This window comes from Anastrepha ludens, chromosome 3 (genome assembly GCF_028408465.1).
Source record: "Anastrepha ludens isolate Willacy chromosome 3, idAnaLude1.1, whole genome shotgun sequence".
NCBI lineage: Eukaryota > Metazoa > Arthropoda > Insecta > Diptera > Tephritidae > Anastrepha > Anastrepha ludens.
In genome coordinates, this window is record NC_071499.1 from 127,191,513 (window position 1) to 127,218,241 (window position 26,729).

General features: G+C 35.7%; 2 protein-coding genes across 3 annotated transcripts; both read left to right on the forward strand.

The window, feature by feature from the left end:
- The first annotated feature begins 738 nt into the window (after positions 1–738).
- Positions 739–26,521, forward strand: LOC128859140 (uncharacterized). 2 transcript variants are annotated; one of them, XM_054095890.1, is made up of 5 exons: positions 739–826; positions 21,584–22,274; positions 24,618–24,846; positions 24,968–25,053; positions 25,127–26,521. In XM_054095890.1, the coding sequence occupies exons 2-5, from the start codon at positions 21,692–21,694 to the stop codon at positions 25,726–25,728; spliced, it is 1,500 nt and encodes a 499-aa protein (XP_053951865.1). In that variant the 5' UTR covers positions 739–826; positions 21,584–21,691; the 3' UTR covers positions 25,729–26,521. The 2 variants fall into 2 exon arrangements, with proteins under 2 accessions (XP_053951865.1, XP_053951864.1); XM_054095889.1 differs by lacking the exon at positions 739–826 and adding an exon at positions 12,376–13,296.
- On the forward strand, positions 1,593–5,162 carry LOC128859139 (ubiquilin-1). Its single transcript, XM_054095888.1, has 4 exons — positions 1,593–1,891; positions 2,343–3,018; positions 3,085–3,837; positions 3,956–5,162. Exons 1-4 carry the CDS (start codon positions 1,793–1,795, stop codon positions 4,030–4,032), a joined length of 1,605 nt encoding a protein of 534 aa, XP_053951863.1. The 5' UTR covers positions 1,593–1,792; the 3' UTR covers positions 4,033–5,162.
- Positions 26,522–26,729: the final 208 nt, after the last annotated feature.

A 26,729-nucleotide genomic window follows, 5' to 3' on the forward strand; every position in this document is an offset into this window, starting at 1 on the left:
CGAAAATTTGGAATAAAAAATCGCGCGATTTTTAATTCCAAATTTTCACTATATTATACATATATATATTTAAAAAAAAAAGAAAAAAAAGCGCCGCAGGCGAAAATTTGGAATAAAAAATCGCGCGATTTTTAATTCCAAATTTTCACTATATTATACATATATATATTTAAAAAAAAAAGAAAAAAAAGCGCCGCAGGCGAAAATGTGGAATAAAAAATCGCGCGATTTTTAATTCCAAATTTTCCCTATATTATGAATATATTATATATATTCTTTTTTATATATTAAATATCTATATATAAAAAAGAATAATTAAAACATTTTGCGTAAAACTTTTTTCTGCGTAGGCGGCCTACGGCCGCACTTCAAAAAAATAACCCTTAATAGTGCAACACCGTCTCCGCTGCACATAGGAGTTTTACGTGAAGCGGAACTGTATTTCGAAAATCATATCGATATTGTATTTATATATATTTATGAACTCAATATATACACCTTAGAGGTTGTAAACCCCCATTCCTTCATTATTCTAACAGAAAAGAGTGTGTGGAAATTATGTTCCTATGTTGCTTCGTTTTCAACCGCATTCTATTATTTTTTTTTATTTTTTGCTTCTGGCAGCACTCCATTTAGCCATGCTTTTCAGTTATTGTAAATTTAGTTGGCATATTTGGAGTTAGCAACTTAAAAATGCAATATAAATGGTTAATTTGTGGTATAAATAAATAAAAAGAGTTAAAAACGTGTGTGTATGTTAATATAGTTTCAATATTTATTAAAATAAATGTGATAAATGCACTTATTCTATCAAAATTTGGTGAAGGTAAAAGACAAATTTTATCAACAAATAACTTAAAAACTATTATTAACAGAATAGTGTTGGTGCTAGTTTTAGCAAAATAAGCACGAAATGAACATCTCCTGTGAATTTCATTGGAAAATTCGTAATATTTCTCTCAAAACAAGTGAGGGGATACTGCATGGAGTCGGAGCCTATTTCTGCCATGAAATGCAAATAATTGCAAAACTCTCACTTTCAGAATGTTAATAGGTATGAAGCTTATCCAGGAAGCTCATTGGAAGTTGCATTAAATAAATAATATAAGATGTAGGCGGTAATGAGTGTAGTTAATATCAAATATATGAATGATTTCCCCTAGCCGAATGGGTTGGTGCGTGATTACCATTCGGAATTCACAGAGAGGTCGTTGGTTCGAATCTCGGTGAAAGCAAAATTAATAAAAACATTTTTCTAATAGCGGTCGCCCCTCGGCAGGCAATGGCAAACCTCCGAGTGTATTTCTGCCATGAAAAAGCTCCTCATAAAAATATCTGCCGGTCGGAGTCGGCTTGAAACTGTAGGTCCCTCCATTTGTGGAACAACATCAAGACGCACACCACAAATAGGAGGAGGAGCTCGGCCAAACACCTAACAGAAATGTACGCGCCAATTATTTATTTATTTTTTTATATGATATTATTAAAAAATAAATATAAGATGGTTAAAAATTGTCGTCATTTTACAACACCGGTACTTCAATAGCAACTCTGCGATTTGCACACACGCATATGATTCGTCAAACGAAATGCGACGCTGTTTCGTTCATTTTTTTCTCGCGTGTGTGTGTTGTACGAAAGTGACGAATTAGTTTTTAATTGACAAAATTTTTCAATCTATGAAAATTCCTGCAGCATTTTTGCTAAATAAAAAACCAGAACTCTGTTGAAACCATTATAGAACGAGAATCGAGGAAAAAACATTGCAAAACCTTTATAGAATATAATAAAAATGGCCGAAGGAGGTAATAGCAAGCGCATCGTTGTCAATGTGAAAACACCGAAGGAGAAAAAAACAATCGAAGTGGATGAAGATTCTGGAATTAAGGACGTGAGTGAACTTTGAGCTTGAATTTAAGTTAAATATTTATGAGTTGCTTTATCGCATATTGAGCCAACACCGATTAACAAATCTCGCATGTGACACTCGCGCGGTAATTTTATGACATTGCATACCAACATTCTCTCGTTGCTTTCGTTTGCGTGGTAGCAGGTGATTGGCGCAGGGGTTTGAGCGAATGCAAGAATGCACAATTTTATGAAATAAATGAAGACATATCTCGAAACAATGAATATGCAAAAGCGGTGGTGCAAACGTACGTGGTTTTTGTTGCAGCGTCACATGCGGTTGAGTTTGTGTTCATTGTTGGTTGCCTATTAATGCAGCATGTATGCCAATTGAGCATAGTCTACTTATTGGTTCAATAGAAAACTTCGCTTCAATTGACTTGCGCAAAACCATGAAAATGTTATATTTAAAACTTCTATACAATTACTTTCAGTTCAAACAACTGGTCGCACAAAAGTTCGACTCTGAACCCGAACAGTTGGTGCTGATCTTTGCGGGTAAAATCATGAAGGATAGCGACACGTTAAAAACGCACAACATAAAAGACGGTCTGACAGTACACCTGGTGATTAAAGCACCGACCCGCGCTTCAGAGCCGGCCAGTCGACCAGCCGCAGATGTACGTCAAACGCCATTCGGACTTAACCAACTAGGGGGGTTGGCTGGCATGGAAGCATTGGGCGCTGGTACCGGCTCTTTCATGGATCTACAAGCACGCATGCAAAGTGAATTATTGAATAATGGCGATATGTTACGTTCAGTTCTGGATAACCCGCTGGTGCAGCAAATGATGAATAATCCGGAAATCATGCGCACTCTTTTCACTTCGAATCCTCAAATGCAGGACCTTATGCAGCGCAATCCGGAAATTTCGCATATGCTTAATAATCCAGAGCTACTTCGGCAGACCATGGAGCTGGCACGCAATCCTTCCATGTTGCAGGAGTTGATGCGTTCACATGATCGCGCCATGTCTAATTTGGAATCGGTACCCGGGGGTTATAATGCGTTACAGAGAATCTACCGCGATATTCAGGAGCCAATGTTGAATGCAGCCAGCGATTCGTTTACACGTAATCCCTTCTCCGGGCTCATGGATAGTGCTGGCGGTGTGTATCGTTTGTGTGATTTCTTATTTTACATACTTCTTTAAAACTGATTTGAATCTTTTTTAGGCGGAAATAACCCTCAGCAGGGCACTGAAAATCGTCAACCGTTGCCAAATCCATGGGGCGGTAGCGGCAATGCTAGTGGTACGGCTAGTGGCAACTCTGCGTCCGGCGCAAATCCAGACCTGCCACCACGAGGTATGCTTAATACGCCGGCTATGCAGAGTCTTATGCAGCAAATGGCTGAAAACCCATCATTAATGCAAAACCTCTTAAATGCACCTTACACGCGCTCCATGATGGACGCCATGTCACAGGATCCTGAGATGGCATCGCGTCTTCTTAGTACCAGCCCGTTATTGGCTAACAATCCGCAACTGCAAGATCAGGTGCGTCAAATGATGCCGCAGTTCCTCAACCAAATGCAAAATCCCGAAGTACAGAATATGTTGACAAATCCAGAAGCATTGAATGCAATAATGCAAATACAACAGGGCATGGAGCAATTGCGTTCGGCTGCACCGGGTCTAGTCGGTTCGCTGGGTATACCAGCACCGCCACCTGGCAATACGGAGAGCTCAACCGGCACGACAAACTCGACCACGAATACCACCAGTGGTGGTGGTAGTGACCCTAATCGTCCGGCTACTGCACCCGGTGGAGGGCCGAATGCGCAGCTCTTCAATGACTTCGTTTCGCGCATGTTGAATGGCATGAGTGTGCAGTCAGATAACACGCAGCCACCAGAGGTGCGCTATCAATCGCAGCTGGAGCAGTTGGCCTCAATGGGGTTCGCCAATCGGGAAGCCAACTTGCAAGGTTAGTGATTAAGCCGCAGAATAATGAAATGAGTAACAAAAATTCCATAAATATTAGTCTAAACCTTCTAAGATTTTAAAAGTATAGTTTAAATATTGGTACTTTTTTGTCGTTGCAGCGCTAATCGCCACTTTTGGAGACATCAATGCTGCCGTTGAGCGGTTATTGGCACTAAATCAATTATCTTTAAGTTAACATCTTTAAACGAATTGCAATTGTTTATTTAATAAATACACGAAATTACCAACAAAAACATAACTGCTGTTGCTGCTGCTGATTAGACGACCTAGAGACAACCCGTTCGCTTTCCTCCCCAAAAAAGTTAAATATGTGAAATACAAATGTCCCAGCAAATTAACTAAAATTAAAAAAGAAATCTAAATGAAAAAAAAACTTTACAAAAACCAAATCTTTTTTTGTTTGGGACCGCGGCAACATTTCGTAAAGTTACATACCTACATGTATACATACCAAAAGTAAAAGCAAACACTAAAGGAACCGTTGAAGATAAGGATTAAAAACAAATCAAACATTACCTTACATAAACAGTGGAAAAGAAGAAATGAATAGAATCATTAACTAGCAATTTCACTATTATTTGCTAAAGCTGGTTTATAATTCATTTAATAGTCAAATTCATTTAAAATGTGTTCGATTTATTCATCTTATTTTCGAAAGTATTTAAAGCAAAAGATTAAAATAAAAAAATATCTGAATTGTCGGTATTTTTCCTAATTCCCTTTAGATGGTAAATAAAACATTTTTAGTGAATTTGACTATTAAATAATCTTTGCAGAAAATATTAAAAAGGCATCAAATTATTCCATGCATTAATATTAAAATGCTAAAACAATTTCCAATTCCTTTACTTTTTTTTTCTTTTTTTTTTAATAAATGGTATTTTATCCGTATAGGGGCCCATTAACATAAATATAATCTTTATTTAAGTAATTCCGTATATAAAGATGGATATTAATTAAGTAGTTTAACAAATTCGAGTCGGAGTGAAACATTAAATTACACAGAAAATTTGTTTAAGGAATGAAAGGGTGTGTAAGGTCAGTGAATAAAACAAAAGGCTGGCAAACGTAAACATAAATACTTTTACTACTATTATACAAAAAAATTTTATGGAGCAAAAATATACATCTGATTGGTTCTTATTATTTAAGAATGTTGCGTGTATCTTTTATTCTTTTATAATTATTAGCTATGTATATCCCCTACTATTATTAGCACACAAGAACACATAGCTGCATGTATGCAATTATATGAGTACATACTTACATGGAAGTTATTAAATACACGAAAGTATATGAATACGAGAGGGCAGTTTTCACTAAACATACAAGAAAGGAAAGGTTCCGAATAACAAAAAATTAAATTTCAAAAGAAAGATATGTATAAAAAGTACTAAAATAATAAAGATATGGAACGAAGAACTTAAAATTACATACATACATATAATAAACGGTGTCACATTGTGTTGAATAAAGTTTACTTCTATTTTAAAGGTAAAGAAAAAATTGCTCGTGTTTTTCTTTTATAGATCATAAAATGTTTTATACAGCTTCTAAATGCTACAAAGTCCACCCTATTTGGGTGCCAGGCCACAGGAATATAGAAGTGAACTGCAAGGCAGATAAACTTGCTCAAACCGGTACAACGCTCGATCTCCAACCGGATAAGACGCTGATACTTGTGCCTACAACCACTTGTAAATTACTTATAGATAGGGAAACCATCAACAAAGTAAATACAGAAATGGGCGAAATAGAACAGCGGTCGATCAAAAAGCCTGTTAAGATTTAACAGAGAAGCTATAAGAAAAATAATAGGGGTATATTAACTGGTCATTCTTTAATAGGCAGCCACGCTAGAAGGTTAGGACTCCCGTACTTCGATTTCTGTCTTAATACAGAAGAAGAGGAACAGTCAGACACTATTTATGTGAGTGTGAAAGCTTCGCTATGAGGAGGCTGCGCACTCTTAATACGGCATTTTTAACTGATGTAGTGGACATAGCGCATTTCAAACTAACGAAACGTTACTCGTTTATTAAGGAGACAGATACCTGTAAACGGCCATGTTTTCCCTGATTTTTATTAAAATTTTTTAACATGAAGAATTTTATAAATTATATATATATATTTTTTTCAAAATTGGCGTACAGTATTTATATATTAAAATAATATACATTTTTATTTATTTTAAACCAGGAAGGTCGTAGCGGGACTTCTCAATCGACGGGCATTGTAGCATCGTCGTCAGTGACCTGAATACAAAAACCCAAACATTTTTTTGTTTATTAATGTCATAATTTCTATATAAATTAAAAACAAATGAAAAAAAAATTCGCGGAATGAAATGCTTAAAAAAAATTAATTTTGGGGCGTATTTTCCTACTATTTTTGCTTAAAATAAATAATTTTTTCGAAATTGTACAATAATTTCATATAGAAAGTAATATCATAAAAAAGATGTGTGCAAAATTTCAGGAAGATCGTTCAATAACTTTTCGAGTTATCGTGTACGCCAATTCGAAAAATATAGTTTTGAGAAAAATGCGTCTAAAGTTTGAATACATAATTATACTTCTCCCAGCGCTCGAACACAAAGAATAGAGTCGTCACGGTTGACGATCTATAAAATAAGAAATATTTAAATTTACGTTCTAAAAATTTGTTGACATATTCTTAAAGGATTTTATTAACATTTTATGAAAAAAAAATTTTTGTTTCGAAATTTTACAGGTATCTGTCCCCTTAAAGCTATAGAGTAAGGATAAGCTTCAGTGGGATCACAAGGGTCCTACGAAAGGTCTAAGTGTGTCGTTGCGACAGCCACCCTACCTACTTACCTGGTTTTATATATAGCTGAAGTGTTTTTTTGGCACCCACCCACAGTATACAAGAACCCACATAGGTGAAACAAAAAATAAAAATGCCTTTTTGACGATTTGTTTGATTGTATTGGTCCATATTTTTTCACAAATTGCCATTTTTATTAACCCAAACGAGCCCGTGCAACATATTTCAAAACTACTGATAGATTTTTCATAGCTTAGTGAGTTTTATAAAAAAAAAGTAAAATTATTATTCGAAATCATAAAATAAAATAGACTTAAAACGTTTTCTAAATATAACAAATCATAGATTATGTTACTTAATGCAGGGTTTCATTTATAATGATTCTGTACTTCGGCCATGAAAAAGCTTAGCATAACAAAATATCTGCCGTGCGGAGGCGGCGTAAAACTTTAAGACTCTCCATTTATGAAACAATGCAAATACCAATACCTTTATGGAAGTAAAATATTAAGCAACCTTAGTAGCCTATGACTTCAGAAATACAGAAAGAAATAGGGGTTATATATTGTACTTAAGGGGTTATATACTGTTAGAAGGCCAAAAACAGCGAACTTTTCAGAATTTTTTCATATATTATGTTATCTTTAACTGTATTTTAAGACTTAGTATTAGTAAAGATATTTATTTGAAAAGGAGCTTCAGCTGATCTCCGGGAGCTCCTCTCAAAAAAGACGTCTTGCGATGACCACTATATCTCTGATCTGGATCCCCTGAGATTAAAAAACCAAACAGATTTCGTTAAAGTAATGTTAAATCTAGTAAATAATTGAAGGAATAAGCAAACTAAATTTTTTGACGTGATAACGTCTTATAATTCGATTTAGCCGGCTGCACGCACGAAAAAATGTGTCGTTACCTTGCTCATTTGTCGTTACCTTGAATGAACTGCAAGCGAAAGCGCGGAACGAACGACAAAGCAAACGAACGGCAACGTTCGACATCTTGCTCTCTCCTACTTAAGTGAGCGTATATATGTATGTATATGCGCATATGTACATACATATATAAATTCACGTATTTGTATTTGCATATGCCTTCTTATTGATTATTATTAATTTGATTTACTTGAAGAATTTAAAATAAAACCAAGTTTGTTAATAATACCTGTTGTTTTAATGTTATTATTATTAATTTTTTATTATATATGAAGGAAAAAATTTATGGTAATATTTACCATATACCTTATAAGATATGTGGTATACTAATACAGTGAAACCTCCCACAAGCGGACACTCACGGTTCCACAATTTTCGTCCGCTTATGGGGGTTGAAAAAAAACTCTAAGTTAAAATTACTATCCCACCTCTTTAAACAATGTTTTTATGTTTTTTATGGTACTTCAGTTTTTTTCATATTTATTGAAAAATATATATGTATGTACATTTTTATATTGGGATCAATGAATATATTTACACATTTGAATATACATATTTGATTGAACATATTTATATTTTAGGCTTCAAAAATTCATATACCGTAGTCTGTCGTAGATTTTCCTGTTTATGTTTCAGAAAACGGTTTTCAGGATGACATTCTAGAGTCTTGGCGTATTGGAATCCAGTAATATCGTCTCTTAGAAATTGTTTAATGCGACGCAGTTGTTCTAATGCTTCAGGATATGACTTGATCTGACATTCATCCTGGACACATACATGATTTGAGTCTTCGCTTTCTCCGTCAGATAATTCCTCAGTATTAATTTCGTCAATGATAACGTCAATATTATTGTCTTCTGTATTAACAACTTCGTCGATTAACAAAAACTCTTCTGTATACTGACCTTGCTGATTTTCATTTAAAATCTTTATCAAAGCCGCTAGTGTCGATATGGGAATATCATCCTCTGCCTCGAAGTCAGAATATTCAAGCGGAGCTTTTTGAAACCCGGCTTTCGAAAAAACAATTCTTAATTGTTTCTGCAGTTACGTTGTCCCATGAAGATTTAATAAAAAAAACAGCCTCTAAAATGCCAAAAGTTTTTGAAAGTCTGTCCATTGGAATGTCTGCTAATTTTGTCAAAATGTGTTTGATTATATGGCATCTGTAATGACACTTAAAATTTTGTATTATACCCTGATCGACATCGGGCTGACAAACGGATGTTGTAGTAGCAGGTAAAAAGATCAACTTTATGTTATCTAGTTTAATATCTCGAGGGTGAGTTGTAGCATTGTCGAAAAATAATAAAATTTTTCTCTTCTGGCAGCCCATTTTTTTATCAAGCATTTCTAGCCACTCACACATAATTTCACGAGACATCCAAGCTTTCCGGTTTGACTTCCATTCCACTGGCAAACATCCTATATTGCTTATTTTAAAGACGCGTGGGCATGCTGATTTTCCGATAACCAATGGCTTTTCTTTATCTCCAACCATATTGGCACACAATAGCACAGTTAATCTTTCTTTTGATAACTTACCGCCTACGCATTTTTCATTCTTCAGAGCAAGAGTTTTATTGGGCAAAGCACTGAAAAATAGTCCAGTTACATCCGCGTTGTAAATATCATTTGGGCTGTAGCCTAATAAAATATTTGGTAGTTTTTGTTTAAATTGCTGCACATCCTCGAAATTAACCTCGGAAGATTCCCCACATATTCTTTTGAAAGTCACATTATGACGCCTACGCCATTTCTCCAACCATCCATTTGACGCAGAAAAATTTTAAATACCTAATCGGCCAGCGATTTCTTTTGCTTCTTCCTTTATAATAATACCCGATATTGGTATATTTTTGCTTCTGGCCTTAACGAACCATTCGAAACTCAAATGGTCAATTTTTGAGCCATCCGCGTTTAAGAACTTTTTCTTTTTGTTGACGTTATCACCGCCCATCCACATTCTTTTAATATCTGTTATTTCAACTATTGTCTATCTACCATCTTTGTTGTCCGTGGATTAGAGTATCGCGTCCGCTTATGAGAGGTTTTATTGTTTTCTTTACACATTTGTTCAGTGATATATTTTGCTTGTCCGTTACCGAGAGGTCCGCGTCCGCTTTCGAGAGGTGATTAGAACAAAAAAATGAGAAAAAGTGTCCGCGTCCGGTTATTAGAGTGGAATTCGTTCTAAAAACACAACATAAAGCTTGGTTCCTCAGTTTTTGTCCGGTTATGGGGAGTTTCCGCTTATTGGAGGTGTCCGCAAGGGGAGTTTTCACTGTATATGTATATAAACATGCATATACATATACAATTTCGCGCAATTTTCAAAAAGAACAAATCTATATGTAAAGATGCATACAAGTCATATGGACATATCAAATATACGAATCTATTCCGTACCCAAGCAAATGTAAGCTAATGTGCTTGAACTGCAAGCGAGAGCGCGGAACGAACGACAAAGAGTACAATCGGCCCCGCGTTCGGCAACGTTCGACATCTGGCTCTGTCCTACTTGAGGACATGTATGCGCATTTGTATATAAATTCACATACTTGTATTTGCATATGCCTCCTTCCTGTGTGCATGGTAATTAACCATTTCTCTGTTGAGAATAGGACGATGATAGAAAAAGTAGGAAATGAAAGGGAGTGTTTCGAGTGTAAAGTGTCTTGAAAAAGGCAAATCGATGATGGTGCCTATTAGTGTTGTTGACTTATTAACGTCTGATGCACAATCGAAATTGAAGATATCTTTCATGAATTTGATAAATGTTTCGTCATTTTTCACGTTTGTGTAAATGTAACTTGACCTATTCCATTGCAATTCCATTTACCTCCTCCTCTATATCCATACAAAATATCTATCAAACAAATAAAATTAAAATTTTGTTTTGAAATTTGCAACCATTCCATCAATATTTTCTTATGACGTTGTCACGTTAAACTATCGTCAATAAACCGACTTTACAGACAACCTCTTTTTGACAAAATAGCGGTTTCTAAAAATATTGATTTTTGACCAAAATTTCGGCCTTAAATTGTTTATAAAAGCAAAACTATTTATCGGTGAAAAAAATCTTTGTTTTGTTACTAAAAAATATATTTAAGAAGCTCGTGTTAAAATTTGAGACTAATCGGTTCAGCCGTTTTCGAGTAATCTTGATCAACGACTTTGAAAACACCATTTTGAGGAAAACGGGCTGCCGCTCCGGCCTTGTACTTTCAAAAACTCTGAAACGCCTTTTCTAATTTGCGTGTAACTTCGGAAATATTCGATAAACTTCGAACGATATTAAATTTTCTGTGTGTATTCTTAAATACCTACATATATGTATATTAAGAAAAAAGTAAAAATAAATAGATTTTTTGAAATAAATCATAATTGGCAAACATTAAAAAATACCTTAAAGCCAACCCTTGAAATATTTTCAACGAAATTATCGATTTCTTTCAAGGCGCATTTGTTAATATTTTCTTTTGGCCCTAAAAGCTCCAACTACAAATTATTTAAGAAAATTCTCCGCCGCTTTAGCGGTAAAGAGCGCAAGCGCAATCAGTATAGCAACTGCTAGTAAGTGTTCGAAAGCTAAAAAAAAAAAAAATGCAAAAATACAAATAACAACTCGCGCGAGATCAAAAACAATTACAGGAAATACAAGTTTATGGCATCGGCGGAATACGATTAATTGAGAAGAGCGCATAACCGTTTTGAGAGTTACAAAAAGCTTTAAATGATAGCGTTACAACAAACACAACAACAACAGCCACATGCAAGAACAATCAAATCAGAAAAGATGAAAGGATTGAAAAGATAGCTTTAATGCCGTCAGCATAGCAGATACTTTGAAACGTACTGAGCTACCAACCAAAAATTCAATGAATCGATACACTAAATTAACTAACCGCGTGCGTACAGCACATTGGCTAACCGGTCGCGACAACATTTACAAGAATGTTAGCACACAATACCCAAACAATACAAAAGTGGCTGCCGCATGGATCTTAAGAATTGAAAGGAAGGAAGAGCGGTTGACTGCCCAGCGAATTGCGAACACGACTCATAGTCGTTATTAAGAGCGCGAGTATTTTTAAAATGAAATTGCCGACAAGGTGGTGATCCACCACTAAAAGAAGGCGACTATCCTGAATAGATTCAATCGAATGAACGATCGCGAGCGAGGGATCGGTCGATTGAAGACAACGAGGCAAGAAGGCAGAGAATGTTGAAACGGCGCGTATTTTGTATTCAAAATGGTAGTGTTGGTGGTGGCAGCGGTATTGTTTTTCGGCTGTTACTGGCGCATAACGACCAGCTGTTGATGGCGGTGGTGTTGGTGCCGGCAAGGGAACGTGCCACAAACAAGCGCTGAAAAAGTCACAGCCAGTGACAACAACAAGCATAATTGATAGCAGCAACTACAAGTACAACAATGTGAATGGCTGCAACAACAGCGACCGCAAGCCCATACCAAGGAGAGGAATGCGGCTCTGCAACTACAACAATTTCAAGACGTTGACGTTATTGCTGTTGTTGTCGCTTGATCAGGTTCATATGCCCATATGTCTGTACATACCTATCATACAATTCCCATTCAAAAGCAACGCGCAGATACAATTACCAGCAGTTTTGCCTTTGCATTTGCTATTTACATTTACATTTTTCATTAGATTTTTTTCTTTTTATTCATTATGTGTTTGTTTGCCTTTGCCTTTGGCTTTGGCTTTGACTTGTTTGGTGTGGGTTTTGGCTTCGCTTATTTTGCCACTCGCCAGTCGCCACTCAGTTAGGTTGAGAACGTCGTCGTGAATTGTCGCGCAACAATACTGTAGACCTAGACGCCGCTAATTTGAAAAATAAAAGGACGGTTTCTGACGCCGCTGCTGCCGTTAAGAATTTTGCGAACTCGCAGTCACCGTCGTTATTTGCTGTTGTGTTTTACAACATTGCAAATACAAAATTGCCAAAAAATGCAAAAACAGCAAAAAAATATTATTTGGTACTTCAAATATTACGAAAATCTTGAAAACGTTCGATGGGTACTCGTTTATGCCGAATTTTATGAATTTGTTTGCTTGAAGTTGTGGGCGCTTGCATTGCAGTGTATTTGTATGCGTATTTGCGACGTTAATGTGATTTGTTGGTAGCTACCGTTCGCCCAGTTATTTCCTGGCATAAATTGTGGAAATAGCCAAAATAAAAAAGAACAAATAAGGTAAAAAATTGGCTACATATTTCCGCGCTGCTTGCAACACGATACTAGCAATAGCCAATGAACGCGCACAAATAAATATACATACATATGTATCTATTCACAAAGTTTCGTACACAAATACTGGATATGCATATAAACACGCGCACGCAATTGAAAATAAACTTCATGTAAATAAGAACATTTTCGCAAATAACGACTTTTGTGCGTACATAGTATGAAAAAATGGCGTTAGAGTGTTGCGAAAATTGAGATGTTCAGTGATTGATTGTTATCGATTAATATTAAATGCTTGTGCTTCGAGTCCGAACCGAAAAGGCAAAGCATAGGTGTGAAGGCAATTGCATTTAAAATAAATATTTGAAAACAAAAGTTGGAAAAACAAGAAGCTAAAGTAATGGAAAGACATACTAAGTAAGCAGTCGAATTTGCAAACCGGAAATTTAGCCCAACAGCAATTACCTGCCGAGGAAGGCACAAACCATCGTTGCTACAGGTAAGCAAATAAAGTAAGGTGAGGTGTATGCGCCAATATTAATGAAGCATGAAAGAGATTAACTGTTGCAGTAATTCTGCAAATAAAATACCAATCAAACAAAGACGCATGAGAAAACAAGTACAGAAGTGTAAGTTGCATTGCACTTGACTATTTGCGAGTTCTTAGGAATCCAACCAAGATAAATAAATCGGAAAACAATTTGTACATTTGTGTCGCGGAGCAAGGATCGAAAGCCTGTTAAGAAACACTTTAACCCGAACTAAACCTCCTACCGATCCCGTAAGTACCGATCATTTCCCAATACTACCGTTAAGTAAAGCGTTGGGAAAGCGGTTTGAGCACTGGAATTTACGTCAGTTACTATTCACATGCAGCCCGGTAAAAGTTGCGCGTACTTGAATCTTTCCACTGTTTATTTATTTTTAGAAACCATACCATTTGGAATGTCTTGTTAAAAATTAACCTAATTATCCTCTTGCCTGCTTTATTTCTGATAATGGATGGTTTCGAAGAAATTCATATTTTGTATCGAGCTAGCATTTTACAAAGAGCTAAAATAAGGTGAAGAGTTGGATAGTCTCCATGATCGAATACATTGCAGACTTTATTATGAGAAAGCTGGAATTAACGGAACGTGTTTTCAAAGAGACTGGATGGATGGAGTGTCCAAAACACGTGAATATGTCTGCGTCGAAGTTAAAAAAGCTTTTATAAAGAATAAAGAGTGTACATATAAGTTAATTAAAAATATCAAAATAAAAGAAATTATTTAAAAAGCCCGCTAAATATAATACAAATAAATTATTTATTATTAATATATACCTATTATTTTTTATTATTATACATTTTTTTAGTGCTAATTATATCACATAAATAATAATGCAATAATAATTGGAAAAATGGTGGGTTCCTAATTGTGACCCGCTTCTTATTATATACTGGAAAGAACTAACGGGTACAAGAACATTAACAAATAACATTGCTTAACAAATATGACGGCGAGGTTTCAAAAGTTGTTATGGCAATTGACGCGCATATGCATGTATGTATGTATGTACATATGACCTCTTGAGGGTCAACAATTTTCGTAGCAAGGATAATAAGAGAAGTAATTGCTAGGTGCTATGGAGTTGCAGCAGTGCTCCAACGATGGTTTAAGAAGGTGGGAAAGAAGCGGAAAATTTGGATAAGTTTTAGAAAATTTGGTTTCTTGAGAAAAATTACATATGTACATATGTATGATATGTATGTTTATATTCAAGACCACATTTATTTAGAAAAAGTGTGTTTGTTCAAATAACTAAAGCCTATTTGACGCGCTCGAATTTTACAATAAATTTTATACGTCATCATTTTTAAGCGCCAAAGCTGTGTTGTTCACAAAAAAATGCATACACATTCATATTCAATATTTCAGGCGTAAACAAATGGCAGCATTTGTATAGAAAAATAAATAAATAAATAAAACGACTGAAAAAATCACTGCCCACCTGTAAGACGTCGTCATTAAAACGTGTTAGTAAGAGCCAGTTAAGCCACTCTTACAGCATCCAGTGGCGGAGCGCATACTCAACATTCCCTGCATCGCAAACAAGTCCCCAACAGCGGTGAAGATCGTTGGAGTAAACCTACAACAGCAGTGAATAAGCGCTGAGTAGCTCAGCAAAGCTTAAAAGTACTCATTTTGTTGTGATAAAAGCAACGAAAAGAAAATAATTAAATATCTCAAAGAGCAAATGGTAGAAGTAGAACTAGTCAGTAGAACCAGTCATCTTTGGTTTAATAGAATACAAATAAAAAGTGTGTTGTTGCTGTTTAGATAATTTTTTTCATCGCCTCTCACTTGCTGGTCGAATTTTTGAAATGCCTAACGGGCAGTTACTTTAACAGATATTGAGACAGAGTGGAGAGCAATTTATTTGAATATCCTTTTGTTTTTAACTATTTTATTCGCAATGGAATTCTTAAAAACACGATATCAACACCACAAAGCAATTGTGATGGTTCGCAAGAGTACAAAGTGTATTAAACATGTGATAACAATATATGAATATTTTCTTTCGGTACGTTTATTTGACAGTAGTTTCGTCATTGCCTTCACATTGCCTTAACATCAAAATTTGACAGTCGCAATTTTGTAAAGAAAAAATGTCACTCAATCGTAGCGAAAATGTTTTGCTGCTTCTGAATTTGTATTGGGCTAACTTTTAAAACAAATTAAACTTTCAGTAGGCTATGTCTGCTTGATAAAGAGCACCAAAAATATAGGAATTCTGTCAAGGTGATTTATCACTAGGTTTTAGCACCACGGCGACCGCCGTAGCCGAATGGGTTGTTGCGTGGCTACCATTCGGAATTCAGAGAGAACGTAGGTTCGATTCTCGGTGAAAGACCAAAATGTAGAAAACGTTTTTTTTAGCGGTCGCCCCTCGGCAGGCAATGGCAAACCTCCGAGTGTATTTCTGCCATGAAAAAGCTCCTCATAAAAAAGTTTCTTCAACTGCTTAATTTGTGTGACTTTTGTCTTTGTCGTGCAGCTGTATGGATTTAGAATTTTATGAAACCACCGAACCTCTAATGCTTTTTATTAACGGCATTGACAGAGAATGAGCGAGCGACTGTTATTAGAACGTTGAGTATTGAACCAATGCCGTACGGTTCACTTGCTGATACGCCAATCACAAGTATACTCAATATATTTGCATGCCTGCTTATTATAAGTATCCACGTTTAAATAAAGGTATGTAAATATGTGGTACATTTTCAAAAGGCATTCGTTATCACCAACTGAGCAGCACCTGTCTATTACCAACGCCACCCTCGCGTAACGCAAAAACCGCCCCTAAAAACATGCGTTTTACATTTGTTTTTGTTTTGTATACTTTTATGTGCAAGTAATTGTACCCCAAGTACTTTTGTAAGCTATATTTGTACATTCTGTGGTATCCAGCAGACACAAAACATTTTTTTAAAGGCACAAATTTCGACGCTTCAGTCGCAAGCCTTGAGCGCTTGCATTTACTATAGAGTGAGTGCATTTACAGTCCCTCTCCGTAAATTTCATTTAAGTACATACACACATGTGTATTTTTTATGCACGTATTTATCTATGTAGTATGAAGTATCATAGTAGTCTTGGCTGCTTTCATTGGCATGCTTTCATTTATAGCGACCGTTTTTTGAGCAAATGCATGTGATGCGCGCACGCGCTCAATTCATTCAACACAAAGTTCTCTAGACGCTCTGTAAATTTCTTAAGTACACATTTTTTTATTATTTAGTTTTAAGTTTTTTCTACCACTTATATCGCACTTTTTAATGTGAACTTTCTGTTTGTGTGCGCATGTTTGTTTTTCTTCGCTTCGAACACTATTTTATTTATTGTACTTGCATTCGTGTTTGCTTTGTGTCGCTTGTTTTTGAATGAAAAACACCTTGCACTCCTTATAAACTTTTTCTCAAGTTATTGTTTTCAAACTAGCCTTTCATTTTTAGTTGGCGGCAGCCACCATATCCGCGGAGCCTTGTACATGACTAATATTCAGTTGGTTCAGAGTTCGAGTGCCACAACGGCAACTTGCGAACGCTTTTCAGTCATAATAAAGATTCATCAAAATCATCTGCAGTTCAGAGTCGGCATAAAACCGTAGTTACCTTGAAGTCTAGACTTTGGTAAGCAACCAACAGTAGTGGGTCGACGAGTGTTGAGAGCCAGCGATAGAGTGGTCTTTCCGTCGGTAACGAATTCTAAATGCTTAAGGAGTTACTTACATACGTCCAGCAGCGCCAAAAATGCGCTAAAAGAAAAACTGATTTTAGAAGGGATAACAATAGAATAAATTTAAAAAAATTATATACATTGTTTATTAGTATTTAAACTTTAGAAAAAAATGTACTTTAATTTTTCTTTACAAGAACTAGTATATAAAAAATCACGTGACTCAAAGAACAATGAAAAATTATTTGATCCACGGTCTACATCATTTCTCCTTGAAACGTTGATGGATCTGTAAAAAATAAAAAAAATCTTGTAAAATGAAGTTGTAGTTATAGTTGTCGAGCCGGATTTTTGAATTTCGAAAAATTTCGCAATTTACGGCATTTTAAAAAAAGTATGCGCCTTACGTCATAAATGTCACACTTTAATTATGTTTATAAATTTTTGTAATAAGAATATCAAAAATGAAATCTATAGAGAAAACACTTTCGAATATTTAAAAAAACCGCATCGAAAAATATTAAAAACTGTATGAGTTATCACCGTGCCGGAAAAAGGAGTTTCGAGAAAAACGAGTTTAAAGTTTAAGGTACAGGAGCCCGCCGACCGCTCTCTACCTGGTTAATTGGCTGTAGAAGTTTTAATATTGGGAATTTCCACATGAACATTTCATAGTATATTCTTAAGATTCTATACTTTCGAAATATCGAAAAAAATTTATTTTTTGAAAATTCTGGGCGCATGTAACCCCTTAACTCTTTTCCTTCAGACTCGATTGAATTGAAATTTGTTTTAAACGGAGCTTTTCCGCCAATTTGCTATGTGCCTCTTTGCACCATGCCTTTAACCACGTTTTGTCCACTTATTTGTTTCTTATTTAGATTTTATAACTTTTTTATGTAAATAAAATTCTTTATAGAAAAACAATATAACCCAAACTTCAAACATTGTGCAAATTTAAAAAAATGCAATAAATTTCCATTGAAATTTCAAACTTTTTAATCAAAATCTTTAGAAAAACTTCGAGTATGCAGTTTTAAGGCTCATAAAAATAAATAAATCATTGGCGCTCACACTTCTGTTAGGTGTTTGGCCGAGCTCCTCCTCCTATTTGTGGCTTGCGTCTTGATGTTGCTCCCCAATGACAGTTATTTTTTACGAGGAGCTTTTTCAAAGCAGAAATACACTCCGAGGTTAGAAAAAACTTTCTCTATCATTTTGGTGTTTCATGCATGGAGATTTGAACCTACGCACTTCCTGGTAGTCATGCACCAATACATTCGGCTATGGCGGCTGCTCGATTCCCTTTGTTTCTTATTTAATCTTAATCAGTTTTTTCGATTCTTCTACAAAAACCGCATAAATCCGTGTTTCAAACTTTTCAATCAAACTCTTTAAAAAAAAGTTCGAGTATGTAGTTTTAAAGCTAATTTTTGTTATAAAATGCAAGTTTGAAGTTGCGTTTTACCAAGCAGAACCAGATCACAAGAATAAAATGGAGAGCTGCCAAACTGAATTACGAATAGGCCGGAGAAACAGGGTAATTCGCGAATTACTTAGAGATTTCAAAATCTTAAATTGTATTTGGCTGATAGTAAAGGCTAAAGTAGAACTTGAGTTTTGTTTACAAAACCCGACCAAGGTCTTGCTTTACGCTACTTGGCTCTATTTTGTCTCATTTTTCATCGCTCCTGTCTGTGCTGATGCTATTACGACCATTTTTCGCAAGATTATCAACATTTTTCTGAACTTTCTTCAGAAGAAAAAAATCAGGAATTCGCCAGTTTGGAAAAGCTTTATATGTACGTATGTATGCGTATGAGATCGGTGGTTGAACTTTCACTTCGCTGAAAGAATTTCTCAGCGAAGACGTGAGTTAAAGAACTACAGACATTTTTCAAAATCGTAGTTGTGCACATAGGTATTATGTATACATGAATATGTATAATAAATGTCTAATGCTAACTAAAAAAAAAGCCCAATGGGAAGAGAAGCAACAATGCATTTAAGTGCACAAATTGCACGTGAAAGAAATTTACATTAAATGAAATTGTAAAAAACAATAACAATAGCAACAACACCAACAACGCCAGCTCAAACACAAAATCCAGCTAACTCTTACAGACCTACTCATGAACTGACATTAACAACCGGTGCATTTGAGCAAATTGCATTTTCTCGAGTTCAAAAAACCGAAAGCATAATCACAGTAGACATACTCTTGGGAAGAAGGAAAAACAACATACAGAAAATTAGAATACAGTAAACAATTGGAAAAAGCCTTGGCTGAAGAGCAACATGCAGAAATACTTACCAACATTAAGCTATTTGTGAACAGGCATTCATATAGTCAACATACATACATAAGTATATAAGTGCATATGCATCTCCGAGCCGCTTTTATTCATTCACATTTATTCGATGGAATTGTTTAGGCACGGGAATTTTTTACATTCGCTGCTTGTTTCCTTTGGCTAAGTGAACAATGTCGCGAGCTTTAGTACGAGATGGCACAATATCTGTCAGCTGGTGTTTTCATGCAGATCATCTATGGCTTGGGATAATCAGAGTGTAGCACGCTTATTAACAAAGTTATGTACTTATACTCGTATGCAAAGAAATATATGCATATAAAGGGTGTGATGTGCCTTTTTGATTTTGGCTACTAAACATTATTTTTTCCCACGGCAACAACAATAATTATGTAAAAATAGCTTTATTGCAAAGTGTGCTCGCTGGAAGCCAGCGCAAAAACGAGCATTTTTAACAGCATCTGCAAATAATTGAATTTTAATCTGCAAATATTAAAATTTGCAAAGCATTAATAGATATGCCAGAAATATCATCCACTTAAAGATAATAACGTAGTACCCGGCCGACCGATTTTGGTTTGCGTTTATTGTTCAGATTACATACATATCGCTTGTTTTGTAGAAGAACGTGACAACTCAAAAAGCAAACATTTCAGAAAAACGACTTCAATGTTCTCAATCTATTATGCCTCCCTGTGTAAAAAGATACATACATACATCTAAGGGACATTGTGAATAGATATCGCCATGAATTTTTATACAGCATAAAATAAGAGCAATAAGTTAATTCTGTTTATTATCTAAAAAATAATTGCGTCCATAAGAACGCAATGACGTCCCCTATTTTGTTAGATTGGCTCCAATTTTTAAGATAATAATGTTTGAACATTTCTTTTCGGACCTCTGGAACTTAGAAACAACATTGCATAATAAATTTTGAAACGGAAAACCATCTGAATATTAATGGATATATACACCAACTTGATCAAAAAGTTCCCAGAATATATTCAGCAAATTCAAAATACAAGTTTATATGAAGGGTTTTCCAATAAGAGGTGTTATTTTGATATTCAAAGAAAAACTCTATTTTTTAATATAAATGATCAGATTTTTATTTCATTATAAAAAGAAAGGTATGCCGTTAATAGTGGAAAATAACATCAGGCAAATGACCACCACGACCACGCTTACAGGACAATATCCTTTTCATGAAATTTTCCATAACCGAATTGCAAGTGGCCCTATGTCCTCGATATATATATATGTATATATAATTGACGCGTACACCCTTTTTGGGTGTTTGGCCGAGCTCCTCTTCCTATTTGTGGTGTGCGTCTTGATGTTGTTCCACAAATAGAGGGACCTACAGTTTCAAGCCGACTCCGAACGACAGATATTTTTATGAGGAGCTTTTTCACGGCAGAAATAAAATCGGAGGATTGTCATTGCCTGCCGAGGGGCGACCGCTATTAGAAAAATGTTTTTCTTAATTTTGGTGTTTTCACCGAGATTCGAACCTACGTTCTCTCTGTGAATTCCAAATGGTAGTCACGCACCAACCCATTCGGCTACGGCGGCCGCCTATGTCCTCGATAGCCTCACGAATTCCATCTTTGAGGTCTTGAATCGACCCTGGGCTGTTGGCGTAGACCTTCTCTTTCACGAGGTCCCAAAGAAAAAAGTCAGAAAGTGTTAAATCACAAGATCTCGGTGGCCAATTGAGATTACCTCTTCGAGAGACAACACGGTTCGGAAATTTTTCCTGCAAAAGATCAATGGTTTCGTGGCACGTAGCGCCGTCTTGTTGAAAATAAACGATGTCCAGATCAATACCATCCAATATCGGCCAAGAAAAATCGTTTATCATCTCTCGATAGCATAATCCTATTCAAAATAACACCTGTTATTGGAAAACCCTTTATTTGCCATACAGCGTCTTCAATAATGGGTATTCTGCAGAAGAGTTTGGGCGAAGTGGTTTTTTCGAGTTTTGGTAACGTCTTTTGGTTACCTTAAGGCTTGATCTGACGATATTAGACCCTTTCTTGTTTTCCATTTTCAAAGTCAAACGGAGCATTTGGAACACCCTGTATAAATATGAATGCATAAAGCCGTTGATAAAAGGTTTTTCCTCAAAATAGAAATGTTAGAAATGCAGGAAAATTCTTTATATCTTTATTGAAACTGAATATTATATTTATTTTATATTTTTAACACATCTTTTAATAAATAATCGCTTTTCTATCTTCCACAGAGCTCTCCATACTGGCACTTATCAGAATGTGATTGAATTGCTCAAAAATCGTGAAGACAACCTCCCGCCCATCACTGCTTTTTTTGTGCCACATCCGCAGGCTATTTAATGTTAAAGCACGCCTCGAACGCCGGTGGTGGGGGAGGACCAGCCAATGGTCAACTGCGTAACAATCCAAGCAACACCAACGCTACGGTTGCCTCCAATCGCAGCATACACCTGCGACCCCAACAACCACTCAACATATCCACGTTGAGTGCCACGCAGAATGCCTTACAAACGTCCAGCACTTCGGCGATAGCGAACGGAGGTCAACGCATACCCACCCTATTAAATATCGCTTCAACGCCAATTTCGGGTGGCACAACGAACACCAATGCAGTGACACCGTTATCACCGAGCGCGGCGAATACGACGACTACAACGACACCCGTTACACCACTCACACCGAATGGCATTGCCAATAATTTGCACACATACACCAATCAGCATATTTTGGCCTGCAGCAACAACAACAATAATAATAATAATACTCATAACACCGCTACCAGCGCAGTAAATAATAATACACATAACAATAACCATAATTACAGCAACTGTCATAATATAACGACCGGTGTGTTGATAAATCAATCAAAACATGGGCCTGGTCCGAGAGAGGCGCTAACCAGCTTGGGACTATTGTGCTTAGGTGAATTTATATAAAATTTATACAAAATTGAATATACGAGTATCAGCCATTGCCGGCAATTAAATTAATTATCGAAAACCCCGCTAAAAGGAAGATCTATCGAAACCGAACCGTTTCATAAGATTGGCTAATTTTTTTTTCATTTTGGCCTAAAGTAGTGCAATTTTCTGAAATGAAAGTTTAGATTTTATCCAGCGAAAAAATGCAAATTGGCAAAATAAATTCTTTATATGTAAAAAAAATAATAAAATTTTCAATTTTCAATTTTTTTTTTGCAATTTGAATTAAGTTTTCACATATGTACATGTTGTATGTTGTTTTCTAAGAACTTTTTAAGAATTCTGTTGTACTAACTCCATTTTTTTATTATAAAAATAATACTGACTCAAAAATTTATACTCTACTCAAATGCTAAAGTAAAGATCGAATCAAAATGGTTACTACAAAAAAATCTTCCATACTTGCAACAATTATTTATTGCTAATAGTGTAATTACTCCAGACGTTAGCTTAGCTTATCTTGAATTACGCATGAATTTAAAGAAGTTTTCTCAAGCTATAAAATCAGCTGCGTATACAGCCAAATAAATAAGAGCACGGGATTTTTTCTCACGTTTTTCTCCTCAGTTTCACTGAACACAATAAACACTCCCAACTCCTACCTCCGCTAACATAATTCAAACTCTAAACCTGAGCTCTTGGTCTCCCGCTCTCCCTTAGCTAAACAATACTTTTTAACTCTTGATGGCATTACTTATTTTTTATGTGCTAAAATACATCTTCGCCTATTTTAATTTGATGTGCAGCGCTTCCGATATGAAATAAATACGGATTTTTTGTAGTGCTCAATCGAATGCCTTATTTCTTGTATATTTTAGTTAATTAATACATAATTAGCACGGACTTAATATATCAGGTCAGTCCATAAGTTCGTGCGTATTTTACCCATAATTTCACTTTAGTACAAAAAATTATTCGCGGAATATAACGGAACTATTTATATTTTTTCTGATATATTTATATATTCAACAAGTGATTTTAATCGCGGATGCAAAGCGTAAAAATTAAAATGGAATCTTCAAACGCGTATAAGAGGCATTTTTTTTATAAAAGTGGAAAAAATGCAACAACTGCTGCTGCAGAAATAAACACTGTTCACGGAGAGGATACCGTGAGTGTAAGGACTGCGCAAAAGTGGTTTTCAAAATTCCGAAGTTTTAACTGCGACGTGGAGGACGCCCTACGCGCTGGTCCTCCTGAAGTCTTTAACTCCGACGCCTTGCTCGAACTCGTGGAAGCTGAGCCACTAAAACGTTGGAAAGGCATTGTAAATAATGAAGGAAAATATATTATTGATTAATAAATAAATACTTTAAACATCTTTTTTATTAATTTTAAAACCACCTTTAAAAAACGCATGAACTTAGGGACTGACCTGATAGTAGCTTTACGACACACTGCGATAATTGCGATAAAAATTTGAGTGTCAGAAATGAACGACGAAAAATTTAATCCCATGTCGATGGGTCGTTCGCATCCGGCACTTATTTCATAAATTCATAAGGTATCTTCTAAGCTTTAACTAAATATATCCGGAGAGATTTTTTCAAATTTTTTTATTTTAATAATATTTTATCATAAACAAATGGTATGAAACATGCAGCGTGCAGTAGTTTCATAAAAAATTCATGACTTCTCAACGAATTAGCCGAGCACGAACGACCCATCGACATGGTATTAATTCTACTTCCATATCAGCTGTTTATGGTTACGGCATGACTAATGGACAAATGTTGTAATGTTATGGCTATGGTTATGTTTACGGCTATGGCGTTATGGCCACGGTACCACTAATTGCAGCTTAAATTCAAATTAATAGCATAAATACTCCATACAACATAAACTCCAAAATTATATTAACAGCTCGCTAAGTTTCTTAAGGCTGGAGTGATTATCTATACTCGTACATTTTACCACTTTTCGCAGGTTGCACTTAAGTTAAGCTACGTTTAAATTTAGAATAATTACACTATGCAGCTTTCTCAAATTTAAAAGTAAAAAATTAGGTACATAAAATAACTGAAAAAGTCTGTACAGGTATTGAAAAGTTTTAGTGGGCAGCACAAATAAGGATTTAACTTACTTTCGTTTCATACAAAAACCTCACTTAACTGCAAGTACCACTTTTTAGGTAACATCAATTCTCATGTATACATATATATAATGTGCACATATGCACTAAATTCATGTATATAAACTACAGTTATACTCCACATTTGCACTTAATTACCTGCATTTATACAGCTTGCTTTTTCTTTCTTTATATTTCGCATGCCTCTTGCAGTTTCCCTTCTATTGGCTTTACTGTCGCTGATTTTTCTGCTGAAAATTTCTCCAAACGCCCGTGAAGATGCTCTGACGCGCAGCTCAGCCGAAGATTTTGTAATTGTCTATGATGTGACATTGGCGCTCTGTGCACTTTCGCTGTCGCTAAATCTCTGTTGTCTGCTGGTGTGTGCGATACAGTTTCTGTTCGCTGTGAAATTGGTGCGGTCTCCTATGTTCGATGGCAGGTAAGTGAACGTGTGTTCGCACGCTGGCACACTGAAGACACCGAAATTGACTAGTTCCATGCACTCTAATTATACATACAATGACGGTTGATTGACCATCTAAATTTGCTGCGCATTACAGAGACAACAAATACTTGGAGAAATCAAGCGCTAGTCGCACTTGTGCTGTTGGCGGTTTCTTCATATCCATACCAATTTTTCTCACCGGTTAGTTGCATTTTGATTTTATAAAAAATTGCTATTTGTACGTGTTTTCGTTTCACACTAAACACTTTCCCAGGAATTATTCTTTACACTTTCAACCATTTTCACTCCACACCTGCCATTATAACCAGCGTATTAATCGGCATTGGCATTGTCTTCTGTGGTGGCGCAATGGTGCATAATGTTTTTATTTGGCAGAAGGAGAAAACGATTAGTTATCGCAGTCCGCCACTAAATATGTCAATGATGTCGCATATTGGGCCCATAACACCGCCAACGCAATTTCTCAGTCCTCATCATACACACCACTTCATGAACTATGCACCGCAAATGCATGCACACACGCACAGTACGCATGCACAACCGCAAACACAATTGGGCGTGGCATCGACGGGACTACATCCGACTTCTGTGACGCCGGTCTCACCGAATCATTCACACGGCAGCTTCAATGCGCTGCTCTCAGCTGGTGCTCTAAATTCGTCATTTCTAATGCGTCCATCGACGGCGACACCGCCCACACCAAAGCCGCTGCCAACGCAATTAGCCAACGGTGGTGGTTGTTTGACGCTAAGCGCACGTGAAGCCAGCGGCTCCGTCAGTCCAGGCATACCGGGTGCGCTCGACATGAGCAACATAACGAGCCCATCGCTGCATGAGTTATCGACATTGGTGTAGGTGCGAGCATTGTTGTTAATGCACTATTTGGTATATATTTTAGGTTAGATTCTACAAATGATCATTAAACGCTTCAACTTGGTTCACATGCACTATGCGCAATGGCTAAAAACGCTTACCAGCTTTTACTTCACTTTTCAATGTTTAATGGCGCCCGGAAGTGGAAGTTGAACAAATATTATCGATAAATACAAAACGAAATCGAAACAAATCTATGGAACTAAGCATATTAATGTATTAAATAAAAAAGGAACTACAAAAACAATTGTAAATAATTAGGTGTTATTTTTTTTATTTATGTTAGTTATGATAAGTCAGTTTTTGAAAATTTTTACTTAATTATTTTTACTCTCTAAGTTGCAAGTAATTGCGAGTCCCTGCCTAGATATGTAGTTTTAAGCTGAGTTATTTAAATTTTTATTTTAGGTTATGTTAACAGTTTGGTCTGTAATGTAAATGCTTGCCTGATTAATTGCTTCGTGAAACTAGAAATATATAGGACATTCTTATTTTAAGTTAAATTTAATATTGTATTAAGCAAAATTCAAACTAAAAAAATAAACGATAAGAAAAAAATAGTTTACAAAATTTTGATAACTAAAGAAAGAAATTTCAAAATTACAAATTTCAAAGAGAAGTAATGGCCATAAAAACTATAAAAGTTATTATTTTTTTTCAGACTGATAACATAACTATCGAACCAATCTAACAAATTTTAACACTAAGATTTTGTATATATGTAGTTAGAATTTAAGTGCAGTAAATAAATGTTTTTTACGTATTTACACATACATATATTACTGAGGTTTAATAATAAGAACTCACCGCACCGACCATTAGGGTTTCATAATGGGATAAGCAAATGAAACACGGAAGTAACCCACAACTTGGCAGCTCCACCGAAGTCTATATATGTATACCTTGTTGTTGTTGTTGTTGTAGCTTTTGCTGTATCAGTATATAAAACCCCTGAACAGTGCAGTGAAGTCATCGGTCGTCGT